Source organism: Myotis lucifugus, unplaced genomic scaffold (assembly GCF_000147115.1).
Source record: "Myotis lucifugus unplaced genomic scaffold, Myoluc2.0 scaffold_103, whole genome shotgun sequence".
NCBI lineage: Eukaryota > Metazoa > Chordata > Mammalia > Chiroptera > Vespertilionidae > Myotis > Myotis lucifugus.
The window spans coordinates 2,861,177-2,877,101 of NW_005871151.1; the positions used below are offsets into that span (position 1 = coordinate 2,861,177).

A 15,925-nucleotide genomic window follows, 5' to 3' on the forward strand; every position below is an offset into this window, starting at 1 on the left:
ATTTACCTTCTATGGCTGTCACTGGAGCTGAGATCGGGCTCCAGCTCTGAGACCTCGGTTTGTTTGGCTTCTATAATTGAAACACTGTTGCAACTCCAGCTCAGCCGGCTGGCTGGAAGCATGGGGTTTGTTTAGTTTCTATAATTGCAACATAGTTGCTTAGAGTGCAAACTCAGAGCCCAGCAGCGCAGGCGGTGAACCTTGGCTTCCTCCATCATTGGAGCAAGCAAGCCTCCTGTTCGCTTCAACTGCCTGGCTGCCGGCCGCCATCTTGGTTGACAGTTAATTTGCATATCGCCCTGATTAGCCAATGGGAAGTGTGTCGGAGGTACGGTTAATTACCATGTTTGTCTATTATTAGATCACTAGAGGCCCGGTGCACAAAAATTTGTGCACTCGGGGGGGATAGGGGGGTCCCTCAGCCCGGCCTGTGCCCTCTCACAGTCTGGGACCCCTCGGGAGATAACGACCTGCTGGCTTAGGCCTGCTCCCGGGTGGCAGAGGGCAGGCCCAATCCCTAGGTGCAGCCCCTGGTTGGGCTCAGAGCAGGGCAGATCGGGAGGTTGCGATGCCACTCTCAGTCACGCTCAGTGTAGGGCCAATTGGGGGGTTGGGGCACCGGCCTCTGTCACACTCAAGGCAGGGTCGATGGGGAGGTTGCGGCGCCACCCCCTGTCACGCACAGAGCAGGGCCAATCAGGGGGTTGGGGCGCTGCCCCCTGTCACTCACAGAGCAGGGCCCATCAGGGGGATTGGGGCTCCGTACCCTGTCACGCACAGAGCAGGCCCATCAGGGAGTTGGGGAGCTCCCCCCTGTCACGCACAGAGCAGGGCCCATCAGGGGTTGGGGAGCTCCCCCCTGTCACGCACAGAGTAGGGCCGATAGGGGGTTGGGGCGCCGCCACTCACACACACAGCAGGGCCGATCGGGAGATTATGGCTCTACCCCATCACACTCAGGGCAGGGCCAATGGCGGAGATTATGGCTCTACCCCATCACACACAGAGCAGGGTCCGTGGGGGTTGGGGTGGGGTTGGGGCGCCGCACCCTGTCACACACAGAGCCGCAGGGTGGTCAGGGGGTTGGGGAGCTCCCTGCTGTCAGGCACAGAGCAGGGCTGATCAGGGGGTTGGGGAGCCTTCCCCTGTCATGAACAGAGCAGGGCGGATAGGGAGGTTGTGGCCCCGCCCCCTGTCACACACAGAGCTGCAGGGCGATCAGGGGGTTTGGGCGCTGCCCCCTGTCACGCTGATCCCGGTGCCGGGAGGCCTAGCGGCTCCGCTGATCCCGGTGCTGGGAGGCATATTACCCTTTTACTATATAGGATAGAGGCGTGGTGCATGGGTAGGGGCTGGCTGGTTTGCCCTGAAGGGTGTCCTGGATCAGGGTGGGGGTCCCCACTGGGGTGCCTGGCCAGCCTGGATGAGGGGATGATGGCTGTTTGCAGCTAGTCACACACCCTTCAAGGTGGGAGTCCCCACTGGGGTTCCTGGCCAGTCTGGGTGAGGGGCCGAGGGCCGTTTTCAGGCTGGCGGGTGACTGAAGCTCCCAACCGCTCCTTTTTTTCTTTTTCTTTTTTTATTCTGGGCCAGCTTTAGCTCTGAGGCTTGGCTCCACCTCTTAGGCCTCGGCTGCTGAAAGCAGGTATCTGGTTTGTTTGGGTTCTATAATCGAAACACTGTTTCAACTCCAGCTCTGAGATCCAGGCTGGCTGAAAGCAGGTTTCTGGGGTTTTGTTTAGCTTCTATATTTGTAACAATGTTTCAAACTGCAAGCTCAGAGGCCGGCAGCGGCAGGCGGGGAACGTTGGAGTCCTCCGTCACTGAAGCAAGCAAGCCTCATGTTCGCTTCAAGCTGCCTGGCTGCCGGCCGCCATCTTGGCTGGCAGTTAATTTGCATATCACCCTGATTAGCCAATGGGAAGGGTAGCGGAGTGACACCAATTTGCATGTTTCTCTTTTATTAGTGTAGATTAGATTAGATAGGATGGGAGATGGTGACATAACCACGAAACGACGTATGTCAAGTCCGAGTAACCCAAGGACTATAGTTGAGGCCTGATAACAGTGCCTTTAGTTTATTGGGTTGGTGATAATAGTTCCAGTATTGCTGTCTTCTCTAGCATGCATCTTCTCCTCTCTATAGCATTTGCTCATTCCATTTCTGTTGAGTAGATTTAGGAATGGGGTCAGAGCATTTTTATATACTCTGACATACATATATGTCTGATAAATTGTTTTTCTGATGTGTTTTGAGTCCTAGCCAGTTAAAGATTGATGTATGTATAAGCATTTGATATGCAAATTATGAATTTAATTTTCAGCCACTATCCTTAAAATTTGTGTACATTTTGCCCCTTCCTCTTATTTTAGGAATGGAACATTACTAAACTTTCAATTGAGTATGATTCTGAGCCCTTTGGAAAGGAACGAGATGCAGCTATTAAGAAACTGGCTACTGAAGCTGGAGTTGAAGTGATTGTACAAATTTCACATACATTATATGACCTTGACAAGTAAGTACTTTTTCTATTTTTATTATAGTAAAATAAACATAATATTTGTCATCTTAACCATTTTTAAATGTACAGTTTAGTAGTAGTACATAGACAAATATGTTTTAAGCTATGGGACAGGTTTGTAAAATGGAAATAATATATACATAATAGAGTTGTGGGAGAACTAAATAAATATATATTAAACCTTTAGCATAACTGCTGTAATTTTTACTTACCTAGTGATAGATACCAAACTTAACAGCCATAGTACATAAGATCAAAATACTGAGAATTTTAGTTTCAAAATATTAAAGTATCAAAATTCTCCTGACTATTCTAACTCAGCCTACTGTTGGTCTTGCCTTTCTGGGCTCTTAGCAATATTAATTTTATAGCTTATTTGATACATAGGCATAAACTGCCTTGATATATTTTATATGACTGTCATAAGTTACTTAACTTTATATATGTATCTTGTCTATCTAGATTTTAACTCCAGATGTAAACTGTATAAAATATTACTTTGGATAGCTGTAGTCCTCACAACAATGGCATAGTATTATATTTCTCAAAGTGTATTTCTTGAAATATCAGTCTTTAGTGATGCTTTGCCCAACAAAGAGTCTGTGGTCAAGTTTAAATTTAGGAAGTATTATATGCTGTGAGTTTTGAAGGTTCATAAGATTTGTTAATTTATGAACCTTTGACATACTATTGTCATCATAAGTACTGAATTCTCATAATTTATCTACCTTTTACATTATTTTAACTTATTTATTCTTTTTATCAAGTTAATAAAACTAATTATAAGTAACATGGCAAACTAGTTAATTTTATTCTACTTTTCCAAGTGTGACTTGATTACTTGATATTAAGCCAGAAGTTATAGTACATCCTTTGATAATAAACTTGCCTTCTAGTTTATCAGTTTTTTTAATTTTAGGGAGCTGATAGCAAGAAGTAAAAACAGGATAAGAGCAGTTGCTTCTAAGTGGAAAACCAGTGTTATATATAAAATTGAATTGTTTATTGGATTGAATGTGAATATTAACCATGTAAATGCATCATAAAACAATGTAACATATAGAAAACAAAGGTTTTTATTGTTTCCATTATATAATTAATAGTAGTGTCATTATAGTATCATTATAATTGACAGATTTCATTATGACCTTAAGTATAAACTCAAAGTATTACACCAAAGCTAAATTACTAAAATCAGAGAGGATAATTTTTTTGTTATGTCCTGTACATATAATTGATACATAATACATGTGGCATAATGAAAAATGTACTGTATTTGGATTAAGAAAACCTTGATTTGCTATTTATTAGCTATGTGACCTTGACTAATTAACTCTCTTGGTAGGCTTTGATTTCTCATCATAAAATGATGGAGTTGGATTTTACTAGTAATTCTTTTTTTTTTTTTAATATATTTTATTGATTTTTTACAGAGAGGAAGGGGGGGAGAGAGAGAGAGAGAGAGACAGAGAGAGAGAGAGAGAGAAACACCGACCAGCTGCCTCCTGCACATCTCCCACTGGGGATGTGCCCGCAACCCAGGTACATGCCCTTGACCGGAATCAAACCTGGGACCCCTGAGTCCGCAGGCCGACGCTCCATTCACTGAGCCAAACCGGTTTTGGCTACTAGTAATTCTTTATTAAGGCTAAATGCTAAGCAAATGGCCATAATAAAAAAAAAAATAGCTATTCCCAAATAGTGTCGAATTCAAACTACCTTTGGCAAACATGAATCTTCTCTTTTAGTACGCTTGATTGAAGCAATTAGTGATCAGAAGTAAACAAAGTATGTACATAAAATATGTATATAAAATAAGTATGTATGCTGATATTTTTAACAAAAGCACGAGCAAATGGAAAATAGCAAGTGATTATCACAACAATAATATAGAATCCTAATTAATGAGACTTTGTTTGCTCCTTGATATAATATTGACCTGGTTTAGTTTTTATTGATGATTAATAGATTCTTTGAGCTGAGTTATAATGTCTTTACATTTATTCTTTGAGCTATGTGATATGTTTTTACATTTCCATATTTTTATGTTATTGCCTTTAATATGTTATTGTTATTTGGCCACTTGTTCTTTTTACTCATAGGTGCTTAATATCCCTTGTCTTAAAGGTTTTGGTATTTTCATGCTATATTTTTGACAACTAGCAGATGTCTAGAAAATGAAGGAAATTTTTTTTCAATTATTAATTATTTTAAACAAGTTTCCTGGTCATTTTCCTATAAGTCAAGTAATTTTATTTATTTTCTGGTTTTAAGCCTTTTTAGAGCTTAAATATATTGTCATTTTTTTATACTAACTGGAGTTTACTAACTTTTGTAATAGGATCATAGAACTTAATGGTGGACAACCGCCTCTTACTTATAAAAGATTCCAGACTCTTATCAGCAAAATGGAACCACTAGAAATACCAGTAGAGACAATTACTTTGGAAGTGATAGAAAAGTGCACAACTCCTTTGTCTGATGACCATGATGAAAAATACGGAGTCCCTTCACTGGAAGAACTAGGTGGGTATAAATGGTAAAACATTGAAACTTAAGAGCTCATAAATCACTCAGAAAATCCCATTTCTGATTTGACATGTATTTTGCAAAAAGAGAGATAGGAGAAAAAGTAAAAGAAACTCAAACTAAGATGTGATAAATCTGTGCATTATTTATGTGTTCTAAAATATGTGATCACTCTGACGGTCTAACTTGGTTGAGTGTCGTCCCATGCACAGAAATGTTGACGGTTTGATTACTAGTCAGGGCACATGCCTGGGTTGCGGGCTGGTCCCCTACCAGAGATGTGGAAGGCAGCCAATCAATGTTCCACTCTCACATCAATGTTTCTCTCTCTCCCTCTCCTTTACTCTCTCTCTAAAAATTAATAAATATATTTTAAAAAATAAAAATAAAGTATGTGATCTGTTATCAACATAAAATACACATTTTAAAGAAGAGAGAACATGTTATCGTCTATATGTGAGGATCTATCCAGGGTCATCAATTCATTTTTATTCTACTGTCATATTTTTCCTCAGTTATTTTTCTTTGCAGTTATTGTGATTAAATAAAAAGCATTTATGTTCTGGAATTATTATTATTTATTTTTTATTTTTTATTTTTTTTAGGTTTTGATACAGATGGCTTACCCTCTGCAGTTTGGCCAGGTGGAGAAACTGAAGCACTTACACGTTTGGAAAGGCATTTGGAAAGAAAAGTATGATAATATAGATCATGCTCATATTTCCAAACTGGCATTTTAAAAATAATTTCGCTCTTTTTTAAAAACAAAAAATAGACTGGTAAAAAAGGATTGAGAGGAATACTTAAAATAGCATAAACCGCCCAGCCCGCGTGGCTCTGGTTGAGCGTCTACTTATGAACCAGGAGTTCATGGTTCAATTCCCGGTCAGGGCACATGCCCAGGGTTTCAGGCTTAGTCCCCAGTGTGAGGTGTGTAGGAGGCAGCCAATCAATGATTCTCTCTCATCATTGATGTTTCTCTCTCTCTCTCTCCCTCTCCCTTCTCTGAAATCAATAAAAATATTTTTTTAAAAAACAGCAGCCATCTCTTAAACTCATCCAGTTTTCCTTAAAAAAAAAAAATAGCATAAACCTAATTGTTTGAAAATGAACTACTATCTCTTTATTTAAATACCGTTTTCCTCCTCTTCTGATTATTTCCTCTTTAGCTATTACCAACACTACCTCTTCTATTCTTTTTTGTGTAAGTTGGTATCTGATGACCATAACTTTGAAGCTGGGGTAGAGTTCTCCTATTTCATCTTTACTTCAGTGTCAAAGAGACAGGTGAAAGGTGCTCTCAATGTTGTGTTAGGAATTTGGAGGTAATTTATTTCACATGAGTATGTGCTACCTGGGAATGGTTGAAAAAACAACAAAATGCTCACTTTTATCCTTTCTTGTTTTCTATTATAACGTCATTTGTGGCTGGAATAATACGATTTTATTCTCTATAAGAACTATGTAACAGTTTTTAAAAATCTAAATCTTAAACACTCCTTTAAAATGGAAAAGTTAGGGTATTTCTCTGTGTGTTTTCAGGCATGGGTGGCTAACTTTGAAAGACCTCGAATGAATGCCAATTCCCTGCTTGCTAGCCCTACAGGACTCAGTCCTTACCTCCGATTTGGATGTTTATCATGTCGACTATTTTACTTCAAACTAACAGATCTCTACAAAAAGGTATTAATTAAAATTGGATTTTTAAATTTTATTTTCCAAGATACTTTTAAAAAAATTGCATTTAATACTTCTTTGCTTTTTAATCTTAGGTAAAAAAGAACAGTTCCCCTCCCCTTTCCCTTTATGGGCAATTGTTATGGCGTGAATTTTTCTATACAGCAGCCACAAATAATCCACGCTTTGATAAAATGGAAGGAAACCCCATCTGTGTTCAGATTCCTTGGGATAAGAATCCTGAGGCTTTAGCAAAATGGGCAGAAGGCCGGACAGGTTTTCCATGGATTGATGCCATCATGACACAGCTTCGTCAGGAGGGTTGGATTCACCATTTGGCCAGACATGCAGTTGCTTGCTTTGTTACACGAGGTGACCTGTGGATTAGCTGGGAAGAAGGAATGAAGGTAAGTTCTAACTAATGTAGCATGTCTTATTTTGAAGGACTGTATACTTGAATAAAACATTTCCTAGAAGTTGTCTATTTTGTTTATTCAATTATAGTTTAGTTTTTCACTATCAAAGAATTTAATTCCTGCAATACAATCACACTTTTGGAGGCCATTATAGTGTAATCAGACAGGAAATAAGGCAAGAACTAATTTAGTTAATTTCAAGTCACTTCTGTGGCTAAACCAGCCTAGCCATCAAGGGAAATATAAGATTTAACACTCTGGACTTAATTGCATTGACATACTTATAGGTAATCATTTCTGTCACGGAAAAGATTCACTCAAGAGTTTTTAGAAATAGTGAATTCATAGCATACATTTAAAAATATATATCCTTTCACTTAAACATCACAGCTTTTTGGTAGTGCTTTTATTATGTAAAGTGAAGCATACTTTATTTTATAGCATCACCTTATGGTTATACATAACAGGGCAATTGTTTTCCTCTTGGATCAAGAAATTCTAAACTTATTTCAACAATAAAGATTTTAAAAATAAATAAATAAGTAAATAAATAACTGATATTCCAAACGTAAACTCTGCATTTTCAAAGATATTTTCAAAGGTCATTTAATTCGGATGTTCTCTTTAGGTAGGCTGGTTTACCAAGCTTCTACATTTCTGTTGGTGATTTATTTGGTAGCATTTTTGCTTTTTTGAAAGTGTTTCTTGCTTTTATGTTTCTTCCATTTTTTAATCTCATATTCCTTTTAAATCAGTAACTTGAATAATTTTTTACCCTCCTCCCACACAACACTGCAAAGATTAGAAAGGTAAATTCTATTCAGATATCCACTTATATTACTGATATATTTCTTTTCCTGAAATAAATCATAGAACAAACCATAGACAAGGAAGCTTGGAATGTATAATTTTACAGTTCTATGCTAGATTTTCTTTGTCTTGACTTTTGATCTACAGAGACCTGGAAAATGCTTGCTTTTGTTTTTATTTTTTATTTATTTTTTTAATCTTTATTGTTCAGATTATTACAGTTGTTCCCATTTTTCCCCCCCCATAGCTCCCCTCCACCCAGTTCCCACCCCACCCTCTGCCCTTACCCCCCCACTGTCCTCATCCATAGGTGTACGCTTTTTGTTGCCGGGTCAAAGGTCACACACATGGAAAATGTAGCTATTTCCATCCACGGCGTGTCCCTGTGTTCGGAAAGGCCTCTCACGACTTGTTCATGCTCTACTCAGAAAGGATACGGAGACACATAACGGCTTTTTAAAATAATGTGTCCTCTTATGTTTAAAATGAGGATTTCGTTACCAAAAGCGAGGAGAAAGCAACACCACAGCTGCTCTCGCCCCTCTCGCCCTTTGGGTGATGGTTGTGCTTGGGGCTTCGCGCTGGTTCGCGGGCCGTCTACGGAGCCGCCTGGGCTGCTCGCGCAGTTCCACCGGCTTCCCAGGGGCCGTCGCAGCCTTGCAGGGGCCTCACTGGGGCCGTTTCAGCCTCACAGGGACCGTCTTAGCCTCACTGAGACGTCTCAACCTCTTAGGGACTGTCTCAGCCTCACTGGGACGTCTCAACCTCTTAGGGACTGTCTCAGCCTCACCGGGACCGTTTCAGCCTCACTGGGACTGTCACAGCCTCACAGGGGCCGTCGCAGCCTCGCAGAGGGCACCGCAGCCTCACAGGGGGTGCCGCATCCCATGTTGGGGGTGAAGGTGCGAATCAGAAGCTCCTCTCGCTGTCTCTCCTTCTAGAAGTTTCTGAGAGCCGTCTGCAGGTGCTGGACAGCATACTTTAATTGGTCAACACGAAGTTTGGCGTTCTGTCTTTTGTTGGGAGGCTCCTTGCTGGACAAAATCTCCAGGCTTTCTAGCTGGCTGAATATCTGGTATGCTTGCTTGGGTTTCATTTTCTACTAAGTGCACAGACTGCTTGTCTGCCGTCTCCCGGTGTCCCATGTGAGACTGGATCTGGTGGACCTGCTTGTGCGTTTGCTAGTACAGCGGTTCCATGTCACCGGCCCAGCCGGATCCGGCTCTGGCTTCCTCTGAACCCGAGTTTGCTTCTTGAGTGTGTCCCTTATGGGTGCGAGGAGTTGAAATCTGCAGTTTGTTGGGTCTCAATGAATCACCAAGGCGGAGCAAGCAGCAATGGTGTCTCCGCAACTCCTCGCCTCTCCTCGACTCCGCGTCTCTAGTGCCAGCGAGCAGCTCAGCGAGAGAGCCACCCTTGCTTTCCGACTCACTGCAAGGCCGTCCCACCTCTCCCTGTAGCGGTCTGGGACCTCAGAATCCCGCCCCAAACAAGCTCAGTGGATTTGAGAGTTTGTAACCCCTTCCGATTGAAAAAAAAAACACTTCTGGAATGTGTCCCTTATGGATGCTAGGAGTTGAAATCTGCAGTTTGTTGGGTTATGCTATAAAAGCGCAGGTGGTTCCTTTTGTGCCTCTTGCACAGCTTGGGCGGGGATGTAAATTGAGTAGGGTGGGTTCTCAGGGAGTCACCAGGGCGGAGCAAACAGCAATGGCGTCTCCGCAGCTCCTCGCCTCTTCCCAACTCCGCCTCTTCCCAACTCCGAGTCCCCAAGTGCTGGCGAGCATCTCCGCAAGAGAGCCACCCTCGCTTTCTGACCCACTGCAAGGCCGTCCCAGCTACCGTAGCGGTCTGGGACCTCAGAATCCTGCCCCAAACAAGCTTAGTGGATTCGAGAGTTTGTAACCCCTTCCGATTGAAAAAAACCGCGCATCCAGTTGCAGCCCGCCTGGCGCGCGACTCCGTACCTCTGTTCTTGGCGCCTCTGCATATCCTACTCAGTCTCAATGCGCTTCTTTCTTTCCTTCCAGTTGTAAAACTTCCACTGGGCCAGCTTTCCCATGGTTCTGAATGATAGCTGTTTGTCTTATAGTTGGTAGTTTCAATGTTGTGGGAGGCAGCACGCACAGGTCTATACCTTACGCTGCCATCTTGGTTCTTCTATTGAAAATGCTTGCTTTGAGAATTATGTGTGTGCAAACTAATTGGTTACTGTTACTTCTGAAGGTATTTGAAGAATTATTGCTTGATGCAGATTGGAGCATAAATGCTGGAAGTTGGATGTGGCTGTCTTGTAGTTCCTTTTTTCAACAGTTTTTTCACTGCTATTGCCCTGTTGGTTTTGGTAGAAGAACAGATCCCAATGGAGACTATATCAGGTAAATCAAGGGTGATTGTTATTAGTTTGGAGTAACTAATCCAGGAAGGGCTTTTAGCACCACGCTCTAACCAACTGAGCTAACAGGCCAGTTAGGAAGAGCTTTTAATGTTTAAGCAACACTTTAAGTATACCCCTCATGATGGTCAGCAGAGATGAGGAGAAGGGTAAACAAATCATTTAAATGGTACTGATTTGATCTTGGTCATTCATAGCTAATAAATAGTTTGTTATAATTTACTTATAGTTCATTTTACTAATAATTTTTCTCCCAAAAGGCGATATTTGCCTGTCCTAAGAGCCTTCCCTGCAAAATATATCTATGATCCCTGGAATGCACCAGAAAGTATCCAAAAGGTAGCCAAATGTTTGATAGGAGTTAATTATCCTAAACCAATGGTGAACCATGCTGAGGCAAGCCGTTTGAATATTGAGAGGATGAAACAGATCTACCAGCAGCTTTCACGATATAGAGGACTAGGTATGTCAGTAACTGTCTTTGATTTGCTTCTTTGGCAGCTACCCTTGATTTGATCTTGATCATAATTTAATAGGATATTATTTCCCTTTAGGTCTTCTTGCATCAGTGCCTTCTAATCCTAATGGGAATGGAGGCCTCATGGGGTATTCTCCTGGAGAAAATATCCCAGGTTGTAGCAGCAGTGGAAGTAAGTGAAAAGGAAATTTCTATAGTAACATTAAGAGATTAATAACCAAAATATTGTTTATTAAACCTCACTATGTTTTTAAAAATCTCTCTTTAAAATGTTTGTAATAATTTTTTGTACACGTGCATACATGTGTACACACATACATACAACACACACCCCTAACTTCATTTTAGTGACATTTTAGATAGAATCATTACATGTAGTAGAATTTAGGTCAAGGTAAAGATCTTCTTGCTAATTGAATAAGGAGAGCAATTTTAAGGAGAAAATAAAACTCAAATATATTTTGAGAATGCTTATTATTTATTCTCTCTAGGTATATATCAGCTATAAGGTAATAAATATAAAGTCAGTGGCCCTGTGAACATGGCCAATAAAATTATCATAGACCTCTAGTCCTTTGTACATGAGTTTTTCCTTACGAAGTCTGATTTTCATGTTTTTCTGTATGATATATGTTTAGTTGCCATATATATTCTTTTTTTTTTAATCCTCACCTGAGGACATGTTTTTTATTTTAGAGAAAGAGGAAGGGGGGGAGGGGAGAGAGGGAGAGAGAGAGAAACAGAAACATCAGTGCACACGAGAAATATTGATTGGCCGCCTCCTGTACACACCCTGACCGGGGATCAAACCCAAAATCTGGTATGTGCCCTGACCAGAAATTGAACCTGCAACCTTTTGGTGTATGGGATGACGCTCCAACCCACTGAGACACCCAACCAGGGTGCCACATATATTCTTAATTCGGGTAATAATAATGTCAAGAAGTCAGTATATATTTGCAATTTGAATAATTATGTCAATTTTCAAAGGTTCTAACAAAAAATAGCATAAAGCTAATTAATTTGTAGTCTTAATATATACTACTTGGAATTTAAGTAATTTTACTGTGCTTTAAATACTAACAGGTTATGCTCAAGGAAGTGGTATTTTACATTATGCTCTTGGAGACAGTCAGCAAACTCACCTATTAAAGCAAGGTAAGAATAAAGTGTTTGAGCCCAGCCCGGTGGCTTAGTTGGTTGAGAGTCAACCAAAAAGGTTTCAGGTTTCATTCCTCATCAAGGCACATACCTAGGTTGTGGGTTCGATCCCTTGTGGCACATATGGGAGATATGGGAGGCAGCCGACCAATGTTTCTCTCCCTCCCTTTCTCTCTAAAATCAATGGAGATTATCCTTGGATGAGGATTTAAAAAAAAAAAAAGAATAAAGCATTTGAGCATATTGTTGTGTCTCTTCACCTTTCCTATTTTAAATGTATATTTTTTAAATGTGTAGGAAGAAGCTCCGTGGGCACTGGTCTCAGCAGTGGGAAACGTCCTAGTCAGGAGGAAGACACACAGAGTATTGGTCGTAAAGTCCAGCGACAGAGCACTAATTAGGTAAATATTTTATAGCCTTATTTCTTGCTTTAGTGGACTGTGTAATCAATATAAATTACGATAATTTCCAAAATGGAGCTAACCTCTATTTTCAGACCAGAAAGGCATAAATTTTTCAGTGATTGTTACAAAACCAATTAGTTCTTAGACAAGAGAAATGCGTCTGTACTGAACAAAGTGCTATACTCAGTTTTCTGGTCATCTCAATCAATGATATTTAAATGTGAAAAGCTTATAAATTTGTGCTTGTTTTTTTTATTTTTCTCAGAAAGGCATCTTATTCATCTCCTTCCTATGTGACAAATCTAAAACAATTAAAGTGACTTTTTAATTTTAGTGGTATTAATATAATCCCTTTATGAATCTTTCCCCAAATCTTTGCCTCTTAAGTCTTTATAAATTTCTTTTACCTGTTGTGATACTTTAAAATCTAAATTCTTTCCAGTTTGGAAATAGTTTAAAGTTTGTTTTTAATGTTGGCCCTTTTTGGATGCCATGCCTGTATTCAATTCACTTAGCTACGGGATACTATTTTGTGATTTAAATTTATATGAAAAGTATTTTTTAAATATTTTTATTGATTTCAGAGAGGAAGGGAGATGGAGAGAGAGATAGAAACATCAATGATGAGAGAGAATCATTGAGTGGCTGCCTCTTGCATGTCCCCACTAGGGATTGAGCCCGCAACCCGGGCATGTGCCCTGACCAGGAATCAAACCGTGACTCAACCACTGAGAAACAGCGGCCAAGCTGAAAGTATTTATAGTGCGTTTGACAATTTTTGAAGACATTTGTTTTTTCAGTTATCTTAAACTATTTACATTTTTAAAATTATTATTGTTTTTTATTGCCAACTTAATTAAACTGTAAGTTTCTTGAAAATAAGATCAGTAAATACTCATCAAATTTTTGTCATTTAATTCCTTTCAATTAAGCTTTACCCAGTTTTTTTTTCCCCCCCTTAAATCACAGAAAACGTTCAGGAGGAATGCTGTTCCAGCTGAAATTGATGAGGAGTTCAATATTTTTTTTCAGTTAAAATGTTCTTCATTGATGGAAAGCAGTTATTTCTAATGATATTTCTGCAGTTTTTAACTTTTCAATGAATTTCACATAGGACACATGGTAATTTGTATATAAAGAACTTGGTAAAAGAATTTGCTTAATGTAAATATAAATAGCACAATTAGTATAGACCCATCAATATATTTTTGATAATTTTTCATGTATGGTAAAAGTTAAAGTGGCAAACTGGTATTCTGATGATAAAAAAAATCAAAGTTTTGATTGTCAATGTGGGAAAATAGGAGGTTTTTAGACTTTCTTAAAAGACTTTGTTAAAATTTTCTTGACATTGTTTGCTCTAACTTTGCACTCTTTGATAATAATGTTTTAGGAAATGTGTGTAATCAAAATTGGTAGTTTATAGCCTCTGTTAACCTAGACAGTATATGTTTTAAAGCTTCATGTATGCCTGTTTGACCAAACTTGTGCAAGTATCATGTGTTAAGTTTTCTTTGTTTCCCTTTCTTTGTTCATTTACAGTTAAAGTGACCTTTGTTATTAAAGTATATGCATATATGGAATCTTGTGTATTTGGTGGTCGTTTTTCTTCTTTTTTTACTTTTTGTTTGTTTTGGGAAAGGGGGAGAACATTGGTTTGTGAGATGTGATTACAAATTAAAGAGATTCTATAAACCACATGTCACCATTCTGAATAGCCACCATATACAGGGTGGGCAAAAGTAGGTTTATAGTTGTGAATACATGAAACATGAGTTTATTCTTATATTATTATTAATTATTGTTTTCTTTTCCATATGAACAACTATAAACCTACTTTTGCCCACCCATGTATTTAGTAAAATAGGATTTTTCAAAAGTATTCCAAATAAGAATATTGTTTTCCAAATACTTTAACATTTAAAAAAAAATAAAGTTATCTGCAAGAAAGATGTAAAACCAAAGAGATTTTTTTTCAAGTAATGGGAATTGTAACTGCAAGTTAGTACAGGATAACAGATTAAGAATGTGGGCTCTGGAGTCAAATGCCACTCATTAGCTTTGAGATCTTGGGCAAATTACTAACTTTCTGTGCCTTCTTTTTTTTTTTTTTTGTCTATAAAATGGGAATGAGAATAGTATCTGTTTCATACTGAGTATGAACTGCTCATCACAGTGCCTGACATATAGTAGGATATCTAGATAATTGTTAGCTCCAGGGCTGCCATGCTGCGTAGCTCACTGGACTGTGCTGTGCAGTGCATGGTCTGTGTCACTGTATGCTGCAGCTCTGTTCAGCTGCCACTATTGTTATTATTATCCTTTTCCTGTCTCTAGTAGGCTAATTCTTGCCAAGTAGCTTTTTTTCCCCTTAACTTTAGTAATGATAGATGTTTAATATGATAATCATATTTAAAGTTTACTGAGGATAAATTTGAGTCAAAAGTCCAGAAACAATACATTTTAGATGATATTCATTTTAACAGTATCCTAGATAATGAATTAATACTGATCAATAAATTCTGTTACTGAGAAAAGAAAAAAATGTACCCTATCTTCTGTCACCATTGTTAAGAAGGAGTAATATTTTAATTCATTCTCATAATACTATACTTCACACCATCCTCTTTGGACCTGATTGCACTGTACAGAACTGAAAAAATTCATAGGCCTGGGATTTGCCATCACCATCCAGGGGAATAAAAGATTCAGTTTTAAGGTGAATAAGTATTTCAATAAAAGAACACTATTTCAACAAAGCCACTGATATGTAGAGGGATTTATTTTTTAGGGTCTGGTGGGGGTTTTTTAAAGCTTTTTTAGTTTGGTCTAAATTGTGACTAACAAGAATGACTGAAAGGAAAAGAGAGGTATCAATCAATGTGCTCCAACTGAGTAGGTACTCTGTTTGAATTCAGTGTTCTCCCCTCACTAGAAGGATTAGTGTTCTAAAAACCTTACCCTTGGTGGTTGAGGGATTCCAGACCTTTTACTCATTCAGAAAATATTCTTGAATTCTTACTACCAAAAAACTGTGCTGGCAACCTGGAAAAATTGAGTTGAGAGAACCAAGCTTTTGAATGAGGCAATGCAAGGTCCTTATATTTTTCACATTCACTTAAAACAAATTAATAAATTTGGGATATAAAAGGCTAATAACAGTATCATTTTTTAAGGCATCTCTTACTAGAAGCTTCAGGATTTTCCCACAATTTCAAACATGTTTGTGATTTTTTTATAGCTAACTAGAGGCCTGGTGCACGAAAGTTCATGCACTTGGGGGGGGGGGGAGGACCCTCAGCCTGGCCTGCGCCCTCTCTCAGTCTGGGACCCCTCGGGGGGGGGATTGGGCCTAAACTGGCAGTCAGACATCCCTCTGGCAGCCTGTGAACTCTCAGAGGATGTCCGACTGATGGCTTAGTGCTGCGGAGGAGGCGGGAGAGGCTCCTGCCACTGCCGTTGCATTCACAGCCATCAGCCCAGCTTGTGGCTGAGCGGAGCTCCCCCTGTGGGAGCGCACTGACCACCAGGGG

At 39.5% G+C, this 15,925-nt stretch overlaps 1 protein-coding gene across 2 annotated transcripts in view; it reads left to right on the forward strand.

The window, feature by feature from the left end:
* CRY1 (cryptochrome circadian regulator 1) overlaps positions 1 to 13,975 on the forward strand; it is a 48,652-nt gene extending 34,677 nt beyond the window's left edge. The window contains exons 3-13 of one of the 2 annotated variants that reach the window (XM_006092723.2): positions 2,374 to 2,516; positions 4,864 to 5,048; positions 5,657 to 5,745; positions 6,594 to 6,734; positions 6,824 to 7,135; positions 10,181 to 10,332; positions 10,610 to 10,812; positions 10,904 to 10,999; positions 11,914 to 11,985; positions 12,286 to 12,389; positions 13,362 to 13,975. In XM_006092723.2, the coding sequence (XP_006092785.1) occupies positions 2,374 to 2,516; positions 4,864 to 5,048; positions 5,657 to 5,745; positions 6,594 to 6,734; positions 6,824 to 7,135; positions 10,181 to 10,332; positions 10,610 to 10,812; positions 10,904 to 10,999; positions 11,914 to 11,985; positions 12,286 to 12,389 (1,497 nt within the window). In that variant the 3' untranslated portion in view covers positions 13,362 to 13,975. The remainder of the gene's footprint in view (positions 1 to 2,373; positions 2,517 to 4,863; positions 5,049 to 5,656; positions 5,746 to 6,593; positions 6,735 to 6,823; positions 7,136 to 10,180; positions 10,333 to 10,609; positions 10,813 to 10,903; positions 11,000 to 11,913; positions 11,986 to 12,285; positions 12,390 to 13,361) is intronic. The other variant, XM_014459155.1, reaches the window with a different exon arrangement.
* The last annotated feature ends 1,950 nt before the right edge of the window (positions 13,976 to 15,925 follow it).